The sequence below is a fragment of the Engraulis encrasicolus genome, chromosome 16 (assembly GCF_034702125.1).
Source record: "Engraulis encrasicolus isolate BLACKSEA-1 chromosome 16, IST_EnEncr_1.0, whole genome shotgun sequence".
Lineage (NCBI taxonomy): Eukaryota > Metazoa > Chordata > Actinopteri > Clupeiformes > Engraulidae > Engraulis > Engraulis encrasicolus.
Genome location: NC_085872.1, coordinates 14,880,343 through 14,899,413, shown reverse-complemented (window position 1 = coordinate 14,899,413; position 19,071 = coordinate 14,880,343). Strand labels below are relative to the sequence as shown.

General features: G+C 45.8%; 1 protein-coding gene across 8 annotated transcripts in view; it reads left to right on the top strand.

The window, feature by feature from the left end:
• The window catches only part of eif4g1a (eukaryotic translation initiation factor 4 gamma, 1a), a 31,354-nt gene extending 12,283 nt beyond the window's left edge, over window positions 1-19,071 (top strand). For all 8 annotated transcript variants that reach the window (XM_063218787.1, XM_063218790.1, XM_063218789.1 and 5 more), the window contains 22 exons: window positions 79-1,050; window positions 1,406-1,479; window positions 1,891-2,068; window positions 3,439-3,569; window positions 3,977-4,090; window positions 5,675-6,070; window positions 6,349-6,510; window positions 6,992-7,228; window positions 9,639-9,743; window positions 9,918-10,208; window positions 10,356-10,473; window positions 10,684-10,789; window positions 11,368-11,678; window positions 11,961-12,076; window positions 12,474-12,646; window positions 12,870-12,995; window positions 14,344-14,425; window positions 14,771-14,869; window positions 15,027-15,161; window positions 15,493-15,574; window positions 16,733-16,873; window positions 17,360-19,071. In XM_063218787.1, coding sequence (XP_063074857.1) covers window positions 79-1,050; window positions 1,406-1,479; window positions 1,891-2,068; window positions 3,439-3,569; window positions 3,977-4,090; window positions 5,675-6,070; window positions 6,349-6,510; window positions 6,992-7,228; window positions 9,639-9,743; window positions 9,918-10,208; window positions 10,356-10,473; window positions 10,684-10,789; window positions 11,368-11,678; window positions 11,961-12,076; window positions 12,474-12,646; window positions 12,870-12,995; window positions 14,344-14,425; window positions 14,771-14,869; window positions 15,027-15,161; window positions 15,493-15,574; window positions 16,733-16,873; window positions 17,360-17,544 — 4,334 coding nt within the window. In that variant the 3' untranslated portion in view covers window positions 17,545-19,071. The remainder of the gene's footprint in view (window positions 1-78; window positions 1,051-1,405; window positions 1,480-1,890; window positions 2,069-3,438; window positions 3,570-3,976; window positions 4,091-5,674; window positions 6,071-6,348; window positions 6,511-6,991; window positions 7,229-9,638; window positions 9,744-9,917; window positions 10,209-10,355; window positions 10,474-10,683; window positions 10,790-11,367; window positions 11,679-11,960; window positions 12,077-12,473; window positions 12,647-12,869; window positions 12,996-14,343; window positions 14,426-14,770; window positions 14,870-15,026; window positions 15,162-15,492; window positions 15,575-16,732; window positions 16,874-17,359) is intronic.

Sequence of the window (19,071 nt, the reverse complement as noted above, 5' to 3'; positions counted from 1 at the left end):
TCCGATTCTCAATCCTATGATGTTTACTTTGACTGGAGCGCTCCTACTAACTGCTTGTGTGGTTTGTGATGCCCCCAGGTATGCGAACGGAGTCCACTCCTCCGCCCCCTGCCAAGACCCCAGAGCCAGCAACGGTCTCGGTCCTTCCTCCTCCCCCCACCCCAGTCAAACCCGTCGCAGAGATCAAAGAGTCTGTGGATGACAAACGGGTCCTCATCCCAGCCAGTGAGGAGGACTCCTCTGCTGCACAGTCTCCCCCAGCAGCCCCCACGTCCCCTGCACCTGTTGAAGTGCCTTCCCCAAGCACCACAACACAGGAGGCCAATGGCGGCAGTGCTGTGGATGCCGTACCTACGCCTCCACCCGCAGCCACGTCGCCTCAGGACCAAGCCCAAGATTCTTCTACCGCCACATCGAGTCCTACCCCACATACAGGACCCGTGCAGAGTGATGACTCCAAGTTGGCCAAAGAGGAAGACTCGGAAAACCATGAGGAGGCAGATGGACCTGTGCCGCCCCCAGCCACGGTCACGGCCAAGCCCACTCCCAGTGAGGAACCCGCCCCTGCAGCTGTGGTTGCCAATGGCAGCAGTGGACCCACTGAGAAGCAGGAAGCCCCAGCGGTGCCTGACATGCCTACCTCTGAAGCTGAAGTTGTAGTGGAGGAGCCCAAACTCGTTGCTCAGCCCGAAGAGACGCAGCAGCAGCTTCCCAATGGCTTGCCCACCAGGGACCCACCCGAGGAGCTGCACCGGGGGGCGCTCGCCGAGGCAGAGGCGGCCGCCAAGGTCACGGAGGAGGCTGCCCTCAAGGTCACGGAGGAGGCTGCCCTCAAGGTCACGGAGGAGGCTGCCCTCAAGGTCACGGAGGAGGCTGCCCTCAAGGTCACGGAGGCTGCCCAAGATGTGCAGAGTGGCCCTGCTGTGCAGGCGGCCAAGGTCACGGAGGCTGCCCCCAAGGTGACGGAGGAGGTGGGGGAAGCTGAGGAGAAGGCAGAAGATGCTCCGTCGGCCACTGAAAGCAGCCCAGTAGGAGACTCTACTATGCAAGGTGAGCAGTCATGGCTGTTTAAGGGGAGGCTTTTGTTTGTTATTTGTTTTGTTTTTAACAAGCGCAAAGGGGTCAGTGTGGGATTTTTTTACGATAAAGGGCTAAATGTGCTGCAGCATCATTCGGTTTCGGGAAGGGCTGCACGATTATGGAAAAAATGATCACGATTATTTGGGTCAAAATCGGAATCATGATTATTAAGTTATGCAGCCCTAGTTTCAGGTACGATGTAATTCTGTATCTTTGGGAAGACTTGCTCTGCTACTGTTGCATCCTTAGATCATACATGTGCTCGGTATATGTCCAGTTGCGTCTCCTTGCTGATTTTTTTTTCTTTCTTCTTTTGCCCTCTCAGCAGCTGCCTTGACTGATCCACAGACGCAGCAGCTGAAGGACCTTGACAAAAAGGATGATGTGTTGAATGAAGAGGTCAGTGCCTCTGTGTGCGGCTAACTGCCTCCCAAATAACTGTCAGTGCACTGAAAACATTTCATAAAGTTTTACCTTTTAGAATTTGCTTAATCTGTTAGATAATCCGCTCTCCACTTGTATTTGACCTAAACCAGTGTTTCTCAACATTGGGGTCGGGACCCCATTTTTCGGGTTGTCTGGAATTCAAATGGGGTCGCCTGAAATGTCTGAAAGTATGTGAAAAATAGAATATTGACAATATTACTAATTAATATAACGTAGCTATTCAATATTCTATTTATGATACTGGCCTGTCATAAACATCAAGGTTTAATTCCCTACAACTTGAGTAGCTCTATCCCTTGCCAAAAATGGTTGGAAGCCACTGCCATAAGTGATGCTGCTCACTGATGTCGTTTGTGTCTCCAGTCTGCAGAGAAGCCCCTCCCCGAGCCACCAGTGGCGGAGCGGGAACCCTCCCAGCCCCCGGCCGCCACCACGCAGGCAGAGGAAGCAGAGCAGGGGCTGCAGGAGGACACGCTGGACGGCAAGGTCACTCGACCGGAGGCCCCGAAGCCCAGTAACCACAAGTACCAGTACAAGGAAGGTGGGTGTTATGGGCTTCAAGATTCTTTTTAATGGTCCCGAAGCAAATTTGTCTTGGACATGCATAGATGCCACATACACACAACACTGATACACATGACAACAAAAAATAATAAACAAAACAAAAAACACATACAGACAGACATACTTACATACATACGTAAAGTGCCATCATAGAGATGCTCAAGTGCATATCCACTACAGCCTCCCTACACACATGCATGGCATTACAAGGATGGTTTGACTCTGCCAATGTGGCTGTGTGCGTGTGTGTGGTCCAAATTGTGGCAAAGGTAGGTGCCGCTGTCAAGGAAATGCACTATTGCTGCGACTTGGCTCTCCACAAAGCTCGGCTCAGCTTCCAAGTTCTGAGAGGACTGCACTTTTGAACGAACCAATCAGGATGGCCAGTTGAGATTTTCACGGATGTGACTTAGTCAGAGGTTAAACAATGGTTGAAATGCGACAGCTTTTTCAGACAACAATGGTGACTCGCATGGTCAGAGTGGTGTCAGCATCAAGTCAGCATTTTTTGACTGTATTATCAAATCTACCACATTGATTCTTTAAAAAAGGTAAACTGAAAATGGGTTGGTTTCGTGGTTAAGTGGTTAAAAAGGACAGACCAGGGGTTTGTCTTGTCAAGTGCAAGGATTTTTGCCATCAAAGCCATGCTTTCGGACAGCGAATCTGTATAGCTCTCTCCCAAATGAATGTTGAGGAGCTAGGAAGAGCTGCATTCTTCTGGCAAGAGTCCGTTTACTACATCTGTACAACACTGAAAACAGAACAAGCCTAACCTTTCTCTATGTGCTTCAGTAAAATTCGAAAGTATTTTTATTGAATGTGTCCCAAATCCATTTCATATTAATGAGATTGTTGCTGAAGAGAAATGAAACGTATGATCAATCAGATTGCCTTTATTTGCAGGTGAAAGGGTAGCAGTGGCTTTCCATCAGGACTGTTCAGTGTACTGTGAACAAATAAGATGTCCTGAAGTGAAAATGGCTCTCATCTGTATTTATTGCAAAGGTGGCTATGTCTGCCACCATGTGGTAGTAGATGGGTAGTGTTTTGCTAATAATGTCCAGCAGTGGTGAGCCCAGAGAACCATTTCCATTTTCCTAAACCCTGCTGTAAATGCACCAATTTATGTAGGTGATGCATCATGCTATTTCTAATGTTTAGCCGTCTTCTCATAATGTTTTCCAACCCTGTTTGTGTGAACAACATTACCCATTTGTATGTTAGCTAAAGACCTAATCAATGCCAAGTAAGTATAATATTTCAAGTATTGAAAAAGTGTACACTTTTACGAATGTGATGGTTTATTTTGAACTAACATTGGTAAAAACTGGTGTTGACATGCAGAGGGATGGAAGCCCATTGATGTGGAGGCCAAGAAACACTACGACCGTGACTTCCTCCTTGGTTTCCAGTTCGTGGGTGTCAGCTTGCAGAAGCCTGAGGGACTGCCAAACATCGACGTGGTCCTTGACAAGGTGGGCAGCCCGAGCATGTTCTCCACTAAAGCACTTTGTTTGTTTGTTTTTATTAGATCCCCATTAGCTTTTGCTTTTAGCATTAGCTATTCTTCCTGGGGTCTTTCTCAATTATTCATTTACTATTACAAGCCACACGGCGTGGCGGCAAACGTATCATAGGCTACGTTGTATTTCTGTGGTCCTTCTAATCGACCATTAACAAATATCCATTACACATAGTGGTAGTAAACATGACATACATATCTACTACATCAGGAGGGACAGTAAAATAAAATAAAACCGCTGCAGTGATCAGTCGCAAATTCACAGCTAATACAAGTTGATGAAGTGCATGGAATGGTATTGGTCCAGTTTTGCAGCATGATTTGCGGTGTCCGGTTTTGAGATTGGTGTTTGTTTTTCAGGCTCACATGGTACCGATGCGACCTGCAGACCCGAGCCGCATGATGAGCTGTGGTCCAGATTTCACTCCCTCCTTCGCCAACCTTGGCAGACCGTCTCAAAGTGGCCGTAACCTGGTTAGTAGACCAGGCATTTGACACAAAGCACTATCATTCCTTTCACCTTGCACCCACACCAAAGATGGTCAATATCATGGACCAAGACACATCAAACCGTGACAACCCAATGCAAAGGAGTGTACTCAAGTTTCGTCTCCTAAGGGGTCGTTGTCCGCTTCTTCTCTGTCTGTGCCGCTTGGTGGCAGCTTGTGTAAGATGTGCGCTACCGCCATCTACAGTGCTAAAGCTGTGCATACACTGTCACGGGTATTCAGCTCCTGCTCACACTGAGGGACTAGACTATATACTAGCAGGGTTTAAAAGTTCACATTTCGGCCCTGCCATGGCCAACTGGTAGGGCACTCACCTGCCATGTGGCTGACCCGGGTTTGATTCCCTGCCCGGGTTCTTTGCCGGCCCTTCCCTGTCTCTCTCTACCCGCTTGCTTACTGTCACCACCTTCACTATCCTGTCATGAATAAGGTGAAGAAGACCAAAAAAATATCTTTAAAACATTTTTTTTTTTTTTTAAAGTCACATTTCACACATCCCGTCGTCACACTATATGCCCCAAGCATCGGATGTGACCAGGGTGCTCGCACTACGACACGAAAGACTTGTTTTCCAGAACTGTACATGACAATGCGGAAGGGGAACACACACCTGAGGTGGAGGCGAGTCTGTGCTCGAGCAAGTCACACTACCAAATCGGGTCATAGCATTGCTTCAACTGCGCGATTCACTCATGAGGCAACCAGGATTTGATTTTCTTGCAACCATACAATTGCTGGTCTTGAGGTGAACTCACTTGTCGTTACCCCATGTGGAATACACGATGTGAAATCAATTGTCGTTACCCGAAGTGCAATACACGATGCGAGATACATGATAAAGCCAAATGTCAGTCTAATTGTTAAAATATCATGCGACTCTCAAATCGTTGCAAAATCGGATGAAAAATCGCACAGTGTATTCCCGGTTTACACCTCAACCTCCGCTGGTCTCCTAAAGGGGCATTCACCTGATGTCACATGGACCCTGAAAAAGTACAGGCTTGAGGGGGGCGCTGTGGTGCAGCACGCTAAGCCCCCCACATTTGGGCTTACATGCCCACGGGGACCGCGGTTCGAGTCCGACCGGGGTCATTTCCCAATCCTTCCCCGTCTCTCTGTCCCACTGGCTTCCTGTCTCCATCTCACACTGTCCTGTCAAATAAAAGCATAAAAGCTCCTAAAAAAGTACAGGCTTGAATAGTCTCTACCTAAAGGCACTAAAGATTCTAGAGGACCCCATGCACGCATGAATTCACTCTGCTGCCTTAAGATTGCTTAATGACAGACACGCTCTACATCTCTATGTTTTCTATGTTTTTTAATGTTTTTATGTTGTCTTGTATGAATGTATGCTGGGTATGTGAGTACTGTATGCAATGCAGTAGGTGAAGCCCAAGACAAATTTCCCCTTGGGGACAACAAAGTACACCTGACCCTACTACTCTCTACTACCTTATCCACTGTCTCTGCCCACACTCTCAATATCTCTTCATCCCTCTTTTTTTTTTCTCTCCCCCCTTTTTCTCCTGCAAATGTGTTCCCCATGTAGCCTCCCTCTTCAGGCCCACGTCGCTCACAGCAAGGCGTGCGGAAGGAGCCGCGCAAGTTGGCCTTCAGCCTCTCCCTGACCGACGACGTGCAGCTCAACAAGGCCGAGAACGCCTGGAAGCCGGCGGTCAAGAAGCCGGCGTCGCGCAACAGCGGCGAGCCAGCGGAGGAGGATGACGCTGAAGCTGCCAAGACTCAGGAGCTGTTCCGCCGCGTGCGCGGCGTGCTCAACAAACTGACTCCACAGATGTTCCAGCAACTGATGAAGCAGTTCACAGAGCTGACTATCGACACAGACGAACGGCTCATGGGCGTCATAGACCTTATCTTTGAGAAGGCCATCTCCGAGCCCAGCTTCAGCGTGGCCTACGCCAACATGTGTCGCTGCCTTATGGGGGTGAGTGCATGTGTTCATTCATCATGTGTTTATTGAAGTATTTTCTCGAGAAATCTGGAAATAACCCCGACTGTATTCGAACCGGGGTCCCTGTGGGCAATGTAAGCCCAAATGTGGGGGGGCTTAGCGAGTGCATGTGTTTATAACAGGCATGGAATTGAAGTTGATCTGTAACAGGAAAACTGTTCCGCTTCCCTTTTATATTATCATGTCATTCAGTTGTCTGTCCTGCACAAGATGCAGGTAACATTAGTAACACTTACCATTTCTACCTGCAGCTCAAAGTCCCAACAGCAGACAAACAGCAGCCTGGAGAAAAGCCTAGAGTCGTGAATTTCCGCACCCTGCTGCTCAACCGTTGTCAGACAGAGTTCGAGAAAGACATGGACGATGATAAGATATTTGATCTGAAACAGAAAGAGCTGGACGCAGCTGCTGAGGTAATCATAATTTCTTTGTAATTGTTTTTACATTATTAATTCCTTTTCAGTGTGTTTGTATTGTCATTGCTATTGCCAGTGGTGTAGTGGGGATTTTTAAATTGGGTGTACGGGATTTGTGACGACATCAATTAGACAGATGGACAGTTTTTGGACAGAAATGGACCGGTTTTCTTTCTTTTTTTAAATCTCACCTCAGGAGAAGTGGGTGGACTGCGTACGCCCCGCGTACCACGCCCACTACACGCTTGGCTATTGTGAACATGTCCCCATTTTGTGGAAATGTGTGTGTGTGTGTGTGTAGTGTCCGTGTTTTAAATCGGTTTCTTAAATTATTTTTACATTATTAATTCCTTTTCAGTGTGATTGTATTGTTATTGTCATTGCTGTTGCGAACATGTCCCCATTTTGTGCAAATGTGTGTGCGTAGTGTCCGTGTTTTAAATCGGTCTCTGTCCCCTGTCCTCCCCCTGGCTTTTAGGAGGAGGAGCGCCAGCGCCTGACGGAGGAACTGGAGCAGGCCAAGGACAAGGCCCGTTACCGCTCACTCGGCAACATGAAGTTCATCGGCGAACTCTTCAAGCTGAAGATGCTGACGGAGCCCATCATGCACGACTGCGTGGTCAAGCTGCTGAAGAACCACGACGAGGAGAGCCTGGAGTGCCTGTGCCGCCTGCTCTCCACCATCGGCAAAGACTTGGACATCGATAAGGCCAAGGTAATAATGACTGCTTTTTTTTAAGCCCATTGGGAAACTCCAACTCCCATTGTCATTGTGACACAGCGCTCCACAGCACACAAGTGAACACTGCACACAACGAAATTGCATTTATGCCTCACCCGTGCAAGGGGGCAGCTCTCAATGGCGCCCCTAGGGAGCAATGCGGCGGGACGGTACCATGCTCAGGGTACCTCAGTCATGGAGGAGGATGGGGGAGAGCACTGCTTGATTACTCCCCCCACCAACCTGGCGGTTCGGGAGTCGAACCGGCAACCTTTGGGCTACAAGTCTGACGCCCTAGCCGCTTACCCATGACTTCCCATTTCAGGCCATAATCTGACAAGTTGTGTGTGAGGGTGATAATGTTACAGTCAATCTGGAAAGTATTCACAGCGCTTCACTTTTTTCACAGTTGATTATCTTACAGCCTTATTCCAAATGCTACAAATGAATCTCTGATGTCAAAATCTTACACAAATTATTCCATTATGACCATGTGAAAAACAAGTTGTCTTGACAGTTTTGAACATTTATAAAAATAAAAAACAAAGAAATCATATTTGCACATTTACATATTTACATATTTAAAGTATTAACAGCCTTTGCTTGATACTTTGTAGGACCACCTTTGGCAGCAACTACATTCATTTTTTCATTTCGAAATGAAAGGGGATTAAAAGGGAGGTCATCGGTGTGCGTTTCAACCTTTAAGTACATTGAAATTGTACGTTTTGAGTCTGCACCTGGCTGCAATAGATGGGTGTGAGTTTTTAATGAAATCCTATGGAGAGTATCATGATCTGCTTCTGTAGTCACAGTGCATGTTGACATGCATGCTTCTTTAGGTGTAATTCAGATTTCCTATGTTGACTGCATTCATACATCCCCAAACCATGTCAGTTCCACTACCATGCTTGACTAGCTAGATGATGCACTTTTTTTTGTAAAACTCACTTGTTTACCACCACACATGCTTAAAGCGATGGTTCGGAGTAGAATCACCCTAATGCCATTTGAACCGTGACACCCATCCACCTTTACACCCGAAGTGTTTTCTGCCGCAGGCTTACATCAACAGAGTTGCCGTGTTATTCGATGTTTATTCCGGTTAGCTTGACTCAAGCGCATATGGATACTGGGCACCGTCTCCAAACTTTCCCCACAAAAATAACATGTCATGACACCAAACTTCTGCAGTAGCACAAATATGGTCTGTACTCACGAAACGAAGCATTTGGAAGTTTGGAAATAGTCCAGGAGTTTATTGTTATCAACACAAGCCGAATAGCTTCTCTGCTGCTAAAGCTGCGCCAACGTTACTTCCGTCATCTAAGACAAGCATGTAAGAGTCCTCAACGAAGCTCATAATATGCACAATGAAAAGTGAATTCAGCATCAGTATTGATAACGAAAATCCTTGTCTAATTGATAGTAGGTAAGATTTGAAATATCTTTTAAGTATTGCCTTGAAAATATAAGCCTTAATCACAATTCAGTGAAAACTTTTTTAACACTCTCGTCTGGAAGTTTGTTGAAGACTTTTACGGGCTTGTCTCATATGACGGAAGTAACGTTGGCACAGCTTTAGCAGCAGAGAAGCTATTCAGCTTGTGTTGATAATACTAAACTCCTGGACTATTTCCAAACTTCCAAATGCTTCGTTTCGTGAGTACAGACCATATTTGTGCTACTGCAGAAGTTTGGTGTAATGACATGTTATTTTTGTGGGGAAAGTTTGGAGACGGTGCCCAGTATCCATATGGGCTTGAGTCAAGCTAACCGGAATAAACATCGAATAACACGGCAACTCTGTTGATGTAAGTCTGCGGCAGAAAACACTTCGGGTGTAAAGGTGGATGGGTGTCACGGTTCAAATGGCATTAGGGTGATTCTACTCCGAACCATCGCTTTAACACCATCTAAAGCAAATTTGTTTATCTTGGTCTCATCAGACCACACGACATGGTTCCAGTGATCCATATCCTTGGTCTGTTCATCTCTCTTGAGACCAAGATAAACAAATTTGCTTTAGATGGCTGTAAGATAATAAAATGTGAAAAAGTGAAGCGCTGTGAATACTTTCCGGATTGACTGTATATACTACTGCTATATTTTTTTCCTATGCAGGCGACTGAAAGCATTTGTTGGTACATTTTATCTTGCATAGTTGATTTTTACAGGATAAATGTATCCTCTTTTGACACTGTAGTGACCTTGCCTCCGAGAGGCCATCCAAAATGTGTTTTATTATAGCATGTCCCTCAACATGTGCCCGTGCTTTTACCAAGGTATCCCGTATCCCACCACAACCCCTTTTGCTGCTCCACGGATTAACTCAGTTTAGAGCCATGTGTCTGGGTCACTGATTGTTCATCTTTGCCTGACGCTCTTGTCTTTGTATCCACAGCGACGAATGGATCAATACTTCACACAGATGGAGAAGATCATCAAGGAAAAGAAGACCTCTTCTCGAATTCGCTTTATGCTCCAGGATGTCTTGGACCTCCGAAAAGTAAGTCACGTTTTGTATCTGCACCCGTCCCATTTTTACTTTTTTTCCCTCTCCCTCCTCTTGGTTTGTCTTTGGTCTCTCTTCCCTGTATTTTGCTTTCTCTACTCTTTGCAAGCATGACTATAATCTCCACCACTCCTCTAAATGTCCCTACTCCTCCCTATCCAACCGTAGAGCCAGTGGGTGCCCAGGAGAGGCGACCAGGGCCCTAAGACCATCGACCGGATACACAAGGAGGCTGAGATGGAGGAGCAGAGAGAGCAGGTCAAAGTACAGCAGCAGTTCATATCCATGTCCACCAAGAAGGAAATGGGCGGCCGGGGCGGCTCCACAGGGCGCGGAGGCGGTGGCCCCCACCACATGGGAGGCGGGCGGAACAGCCAGCCACAGGACGAGGGATGGAGCACGGTACCCATCTCCAAAAACCGCCCCATCGACACCAACCGACTCAGCAAGATCACAAAGGTCAGACCTTCTTTGTTGCACTGCTCTTATTCTGACCTGCTAGTCAAAGGCTGACTGACAATGTGTCCAAGGAAGAATAGGGGTGTTTTTAGACCGCATGTTCATTTTTTTCCTCATCTATGATTTGTCTGTTTTCTCCCCCTGCAGCCTGGTGCTTTGGACGCTAGCAGCCAGCTGCTGGCACCAGGTGGGATGGGCATGTTCGGAAGCTGGGGGCGGGGTAGCAACGGCGGCATCGGGGCCAAAACCACCGCAGCAGACCAAGGTGAGGATAAGGATACTAATGATTCTGCAGAGGTTGTTGATTTCAGTATACACTGCTATGATCTAGTCCATTAAAGCTCTTTTTTAGATTATAACAGTTGACCATGTTTATTCCATTATAATGCCATGCTAGCGTCATCTTTGTTGTATTGTGATTGGAGAAAAAGATGAATGTCCCTTCATAAATGCCTACCGGTATTTGTCTGTCCAGATCCTGGACGGGCTGCACCCAGCACTCTCAACCGGTTTTCAGCGCTGCAGCAGTCTGGGCCTTCCTCTTCCTCTTCTCAGGATGCAGACAGGAACCAGCCTCACAGGTAAGCGATTATCATGTCTACTTGTCTTTTTTTTCTTTTCTTTTTTATAAAAAAAAAAAGATATTTTTTGGTCTTTTTGACTTAATTTATGACGGTATAGTGAAGATGGTGACAGGAAGCGGGAGAGAGACCGGCAAAGGACCCGGGCGGGGAATCGAACCCGAGTGCCCTACCGTTAGGCCATGACGGGGCCATGTCTACATGTCTGATGCCCACAGGCTGGTTAACAGTTCTTTATTACCGAACAAAGGAGGCGTATGTTGTTTTAGAAAGTGGTAGTTGGCATTTTCTATTTGCTTAATTTGTTTATGGGTATACCAAGGTGTCTTTTTATTTTTGGTTTTAATTCCAACACAGGTGAGCAATTATGTCTATAGGTGGATTCCAATATGCAAACTTTCATCCTCCCTTGCTCACTGCCTGCTTGTGATCTCATAATGATGTCACTGACGACAGAAAATTGATTCAATATCTTGCAAAAGCACAATGCATTAGTTTCTATGTGCTGCATTAGTTTATGGGTATACCAAGGTGTGTTTTTTTTATTTTTGGTTTAAATTCCAACTTGTCATACGCAGACGGAGTACCAGCAGGGAGGGTAAGGACCGTGATCGGCCCAGGGACCGATTTGACCAGCGAGAGTCACATGACAACAGGAGCACAGACCTCTTCCACACAGCCAACACCAAGCGCAGCTTCAGCAGAGAGAGCGATGAGCGGAGTCGGGGCGGCGACCGCCGCGGCCCTGGAGATGCGGTGCGCCGCGTTGCCAGCATGACTGACGACCGAGACCGCAGCAGCAGAGACCGTGGCAACCGTGGCCATGGAAGCCGGGACCGTAGCAGCCGGGACCGTAGCAGCCAGGACCGGGAGAGGAGCAAAGACAGTGGTAAGGGGCCCACAGTTCTTATTGCTGTTGCGTTGTAGTTATGGGGCCTATACTACAAAGCTGGTTCAGAATACGTTAAGGTTGTTAAGAGGTAAATCTTCTAACACAAGAGCTTTTGTTAAGGAAATGAGTACTCCAGGTTCTTTTATTACCTCTTAACTTAATCTTAACGTATCCTAATCCAGCTTTGTAGTATAGGCCCATGGTGCTTGGTGTGAAAGAAGGGAGTGAACTCTGCATGTTTGAATTATCTAATGGACTGAATATAATTCCTCCCCACAGTGAAGAGAGAAGCTGCGCCCACGCCGCCTCCCAGCAAACCTGCCATGAGTGAGGAGGAGGTGGACAAGAAGTCCACTGCCATCATTGAGGAGTACTTGCACATCAACGACCTTAAGGTCAGTATCCTCCTGCCCTTTCTGTCATCCGGAGTCCTCTGACCTTTTTTTCTACTAGTAGAATAAATCCTGCAATGAAAAAACGTATCGAAATTAAACTAAGCGCTGAAAGTGTGGTAGCTTAAATGACAGAGGAACAGTTGACATTGGCATAGTTAGCAGCGTGATGAGTGTGCTGAAACATGTTTTCTTTATTAGTCCACATAAATTTGAAGGAAGCCAGGGGTGCATTTCTCGACAACGTTGCATTGCAACCAAGTAAGTTGCTAACTTAGTTTGCAACAATTTCCCATGGGAAGCCTTGTAAGTTGCTAACTGGTTAGCAACGATGGTTTTCAGAAATGGGGTCCAGCTTAAGATGTCGGCTGATGATCCTGTGTTTGTTTGGTCTTTGCAGGAAGCAGTCCAGTGTGTGCGCGAGCTAAACAGTGCCTCGCTGCTCTTCGTGTTTGTGCGGAACGGTGTGGAGTCCACCCTGGAACGCAGCACCATCGCGAGGCAGCACATTGGCCTGCTGCTCCACCAGCTGGTCAGCAATGGAACACTCGTACCCGAGCAGTACTACAAAGGGTCAGTCATCTCGTCACAGTCTGACAGAATAACTTTGCCCCAGGCAGGCACTGCTTTTTTTGTGTGTTCCTTCCTACGGTTATTTTAGCTCCGTAGCCGTACCATGTGTTGGTTCCAAAACTACTTGGAGGTCGCTTGAAGGTGTTCTGGAGACATAATACTGTTTGTTTTCACTGGTGTGTGTGTGTGTGTGTGTGTGTGTGTGTGTGTGGGGGGGGTGCAGGCTTTACGAGATCCTTGAGGTGGCCGATGATATGGCGATAGACGTTCCCCACATCTGGCTGTACTTGGCGGAGATCATCACCCCCATGCTCCATGATGGAGGCATGCCTATGGGCCAGCTCTTCAGGTGGGCTGCCAATGTGCATCTTTATTTAAAATGTATTTTTTAGGCTTTTTATTGCCTTCATTTGACAGGATGGTGAAGGTAGTGACAGGAAGTGAGTGGGCAGAGAGAGATGGGGAAGGGTCGGCAAAGGACCCGGGCCGGGAGTCGAACCCGAGTCGGCCACATGGCAAACGAGTGCCCTACTATATGCTCCACAGTAGGGCCGCCAATGTGCATCTTGTGCCAAGATAATTCGCCTTTGGCTAAGCCCCGCCCTCTTTAGTTACAGTTGCTAGGTCGGACAGATAAACTTTCAATGCTGAGATATCAACGTGATTTATGCAGTGACTGCAAATCGCAGCAGTTATTCACTCATAATAAATAAAAAACGCATTCATAGTATTGTGAATGTAAGTATTTATTTTCTGAACGGTCATGCGATGCATCACAGCTGTTATGGGCTCTTCTATGGGTATCGATATTTGTAACCAGCACCATGGTAAGCTGAGCTCGCATATCTTTTGAGCCCTGACTCAAACTTGCTAGACGAAAACGAAATCACACAACTTAATGGCTGTAGTCATCTTCAAAGCTACCACAGCAATGTGTAACAGTAACGTTTGGCGTTTATATCTTCAGTAGCTTAACAAAGTCACGTCCATCAGCTGCTAGTCAAAACACTCCTGCCGTGACCGATAGTTAACTTTGCTAGCGGTGTTTCTTCATTAATTAGGTCAGAAATCCAAAATCCTACTCTGAAACAGGTTCGTGGTTTGCTTACAACCTTACTGAAAAGGGACATGAATGAGATGGTGTCATGATCGGAGCACACAAAGTATGTTTTTGATCCGTGTGCTTTCTAGTCGAGTGTGAGGCTGCCGAGACCCTTCAAGGCAGACTATTCAGCTGCTAGTAATATTAGTCCGGTTTTAGGTAAAGAGGAAAGTGATTACCACCTGTTACATCGCGGGGAAACTTGCACATTTGTCACAAATACCCCAGGCACAATTTCCAATCATATTTTAATAATAATACGACAGTATCTCGCTAACTACTTGAAAACATGCGATTTCAGCATTGAGTTCAATGGAGCGCTGTCAAAACTGTCCGAGGTTTGTCCGAGGTCGTCCTTTTGCTGCGCTGTGATTGGTCAAAAACCACTTTAGGGCGGGCCTTAGCCAAAGGTGAATTGGAAATCCTGTGTGCTGTTCTCTTCGGATTAATATCGGTTTGACAAATTAACTTTAGCTATGTATCACAAGTTCTGGTAGAACTGGCAGTGCTGTAGACATTGCATATGTGTTCATTGAAAGGTACATTCCCATACTAGCTAATGGTGTGTTGACCATGTGTTGCTCCATGCTTGCAGGGAGGTGTCCAAGCCTTTGCAGCCAATGGGGAAAGCTGGTGTGCTGCTTGTCCAGATCCTACATCTGCTCTGCAAGGAACAAGTATGAGTCCCATTCATCATTTTGCAAAATCATGTGCCCTGTTTTTGTTTTTTAATATGTACATGTGTTATGGTGTACTTGAAGGGCTTTGTTGCAAAACGGTGTATATCCATTTTGGAGAAGTATGGGGAATTTCCATTTTTGTATTGGGCATTCCATCGCTTTGCATTGCAAAATGTGTTTCATATGGGTTTAAAAAGTATGTTCTCAAAATATTTGAAAGGCAACAATTCACCACATAGGTGATGGGCCTTCTGAACAGTCATTTCCAAAAAATAAAATGCAAAAGTAAAAAAAAAAGGTGCATACACAGTATTGAAACGAAACTCTGCATTTGTTCTTCAGAGCCATAAAAAGGCAGGGGCCACTTGGAAGGAGGCTGTCCTCAGCTGGAAGGACTTCCTACCAGAGGATGAGGATGTGGCCGCGTTTGTTGCTGAACAGGTAACTGCGGGATTGTAGAACTTGTGGGACTTGCGGGATTGCAGGACTTCACTCACTGTGCTTGGTGAACTCCACTGTTTTCTTTTTTTTTGTCGCCGAATAACGCAGGGTCCCCTCGTGTAAGTTTGGTCACTATGTTGGCGTGTTTCTTTTGCAGAAGGTGGAATTCACACTGGGAGATGAATGTGAGAACCTCACCCCTAAAGAACTGTCAAGCGAGGAGATCAGCAAGCACCTGGACCGCCTCTTCAAGGACAAGTCCAACAACCAAAGGATCTACGACTGGGTGGAGGTGAGGACCTATCCTAGTGACTGCAGACTGCCAAATGGCGTGAATAATGTGAACATGCAGAACAGACCGTTTCCGATCTTATGAGCCGAGCAACTTAAGTTATTGATGCTGTCCTTCTCTCTTGTTTTCATACATCTTGAATGTTTTGTTCGGACATCTCTGTATATTGCTTAGACTTGTGGTACTGTTGGTCTTGTACAAACATTTTCTTTATCAACAACATCTTAATTAATGTGGTGAACAACTCTCTCAAGGTCAGTTTTCATTATTAAATGCTAGACTTGCACAAGATCTGTTAATCAAACTTGTTACTCTTTTTTTTTCCCCGTAGGCCAACCTCAATGAACAGCAGATTGGTGCCAATAAGTTTGTGCGTGCCCTGATGACCTCTGTGTGCCAGGCCGCCATAATCTGTAAGTAGAGCACTTTATAATGTTCCCTGCCAAACTAATGCAGTCGTTTTACATTCACGCCATCTGTGTAATATGACAATATGCCAGTCAGACAACATGCTACTGTAGGAGAAGTAAAGGGATAGTGATGCTATGACAAATTGATGCAAACCTATTCTTTTTTCCCTAACCATTTCCCAGTTTCCTGTCATGACCATTCCCAGGATTTGAGAAATAGTCTTGATCACATTTCCTGGGAGTCCCGGGATTAAACCCTGCTAGTCATGCTGTGTTCTTATGGGGTTTTGTTTTCTAATTGGATGATGTGTAGTTCAGGTAGCCAGCGAATACTAATAGAGCTGTGAATGTCTTGCATGTAGGTATGTATATCTGACCTGGCACAACGTTTCGTCTTGAGGATCCTGCATCACAAGGAATTTGATATGTGCTTTGCACAGCCAAGTGTCCCTTACCCCACAAAATTGAATGGTGGTTACGTGAATGGGCCTGCCAGGTCCACAAATCAATATGGTGGCTTACTGTTAAGACATGGCAAGATAGTCAGGTAGCGGTAGTCAGATTAATCATTGTTTGTGAGGAGTCCAGCCACCGATGTATCGTCTTGTAAGCTGAAACGAAAAAAAAACGGAATTGGAGACAGACTGACAAAATTGTGTATGTAGGGAGTGCAACAGAGGGGACAAGACGTAGGCTTGTGGTGCTGCGATGTTCAGGAGCATGGGCTGTGAGGGCAAAGGTCTTGTCCAGCCTTGTGACACAATGACGATAATTTTGCATGCCTTAGGGGCCGAATATGCGAGAACGTTTGCGAAGGAAGACGACAAAATATTAAATCAGAAGTGCCTTTTGTTCACTCGCCGACCCCGCCATCGGGGCTTAAAGAGGCAACAATCTGAACACTCCTTGTAGAGTCTAGGCCAAAGGTCTTTGACTCAAAAGAGTGTAGAGCGTGAGGGCAAAGGTCTTGTCCAGCCTTGTGACACAATGACTATCATTTTACATGCCTAAATTTCACTTTTTTTAAAGTCTTTTAGAACTGCTTGATTTCAAGATTGAACATCAGTCTATGGCATTGCTTGTGCGTAAACAAAACGCAATTGGGGTAACTCCTTTCATACAGTTCATTTGACCTTGTTTCTCCTTGTCTCTCCCCTCCAGGTGATAACCTCCACAAGGTGGATGTTGAGCAAATTAAGCAGAGGGCCATATTGCTGCAGAAATACCTGTGTGATGAGCAGAAGGAGCTCCAAGCGCTGTATGCCCTCCAGGCTCTAATGGTGCATTTGGAGCAGCCACCCAGTAAGTAACTGACTATATATCTATCACCAGCACATTTATATGAGCTTGCCTGGCGATGCCATCCTATGCACTTCCACCCAAAGACTTTGGCTCTGCACATAGTCTGGCGAAGCCCTCCTAGCTCTGTTCACTCACTGTTTAGCCAATCAGCAAGCAGTTGGCAGAACTCATTCGCTGAGTGTGTTACCGATTGGTTAAGTTAATTAACACTATTCACACCTTTTGTCTTGTTGTTTGTATGCTTTTGCAAGGCTATATCGTAACAGTCATGCTAATAAAGCACAATTTGAATTTTAATTTGAATTCATAACTCCAATGAGTTTAAATGGCAGAGTAAGCTCATACCATCTCCCACCCTCCACGGAGACGGATTCCTCTTAGCTTTCACCAGACTGTTTGACGGAGTTTGCCCAGGCTATTCATGCGTTCCCCCGTGGCATAATGCGTGTACTAATGAAAATACTTTCTCCTTTGTCCCTCCTTCAGACTTGCTTCGCATGTTCTTCGACACGCTGTATGACGAGGACGTCATCAAGGAAGAGGCCTTCTACAAGTGGGAGACCTGCAAGGACCCGGCCGAGCAGCAAGGGAAAGGTGTTGCGCTGAAGTCAGTCACTGCTTTCTTCACGTGGCTCCGGGAGGCGGAAGAGGAGTCGGATAATAATAGCTAAAGCCTTGCCCTGCCTCTGCTGCCCAGGGGGGGGTGGTGCACTCAAGACTGGCTCAGACGCACAGGAGAGGACCTTGCGGGACTTAAAATAAGAAACAATTATGTGCTTGTTGAGCAGACCATCCTTGTTTATGGTGTGCTGCTCACAAAGACTTCTACAATCATCTCTCTTCCCTATTCCCTCTGCCTCCTCTTTGCGGCAGATGTACCAAATGAAAGTTGAAAAAGGACAACAAAAAACAGTGGAGATGAAAAAAGACTACATGAAATGCGTTTTATCACATGGTGAACTTCTAATGCATCAAAAAAGGCAAAAAATACAAAAGGATACAAACCAACGCTGCTCTTATTTTGTTAGAAACTTAAATGCAACCTTGTAAGACTTGCAAGCATGAGTGGCAAAATGCCGCAATGTATTTTCTAACCTCTAATCAACATACCCGAATGAGCAGAGATTCAAGTGCATCGATGAAAACGACAGACTGAATAGCTTAAACCTTAACTAACATTTCTGTTCTGAATGGATTTTGAGCTGGGTCTGCTACTTTTCTCCCTGACACCTTCCTTTGGATTTTATGTTTACATCGCTGGGTATAACCGGATGAACGAGGAGGACGGATAATGGATGGACTTTGACCTTTTGACCTTTTCTGCGGAGGCAGGGGATGCATTCCAATATGCAGACTCCTGTCCTCCACTTGTGCTTGTGGCCTCCTGGCCCCGCCTCCATGGAGAAAAACTGTTAAGTTTCTCAGCTGTCAGCCTAGCCACAACAACTTGTGGGGGACTGTTTTTCATTCACCATCCCAATTGCAAATGAGAAAATGACATTAGAATTGTGCTTTTCCAAGATATTAAATGAATTCTCTGTCGTCAGTGACATCATGAGGTCACAAGCAGGCAAGTGAGCAAGGGAGGACGGAAGTCGGCATATTGGAATCCACCCAAGGTTGACATGCTTCCTCTTAAAAGCCATCCCCCACAACCTGCTGCTCCTACTCTACTCCCCTCCCCCCTCCCCAAATTGTCTGGTTGTCATAACTAATACCTCTCTTGCTTTTTATGAACAGCCAAGGCCTCCTTCAAATTAAAGGTCCATGCCAGCAAGCTAGCAATGGCACTTCAAAATGAATATAATTTAAACTTGAATAATATTAACTTGATAAAGTGACAGAAGCCTTTTCTACTTTAAGTGGATCTTTATGTAAATATATATATATAAGTATATATATATATATATATATATATATATAAAACTTAAGTTTTTTTGTTTTCTTTTTCAGAAATATAAAAAATGAGAAGCTTGTGTATTGCCATGTATTTTTGTGGCATTTAAGTCCCCCTGTCTTCTTCCAGCTGGTGAGAGGTGCTTAAAGCGATGAACTGTTGACATTTTTTGTGAGTATGTAAATATATTTTGCGTTTATTATTTAAGGAATTGTGTGGCATTTTTTTGCACCAGAAACTGGAAAAGCTGGTTTGGTAAAGGGAAATTGCAAATAAAAGACTGTCAATATATTACAAAAAA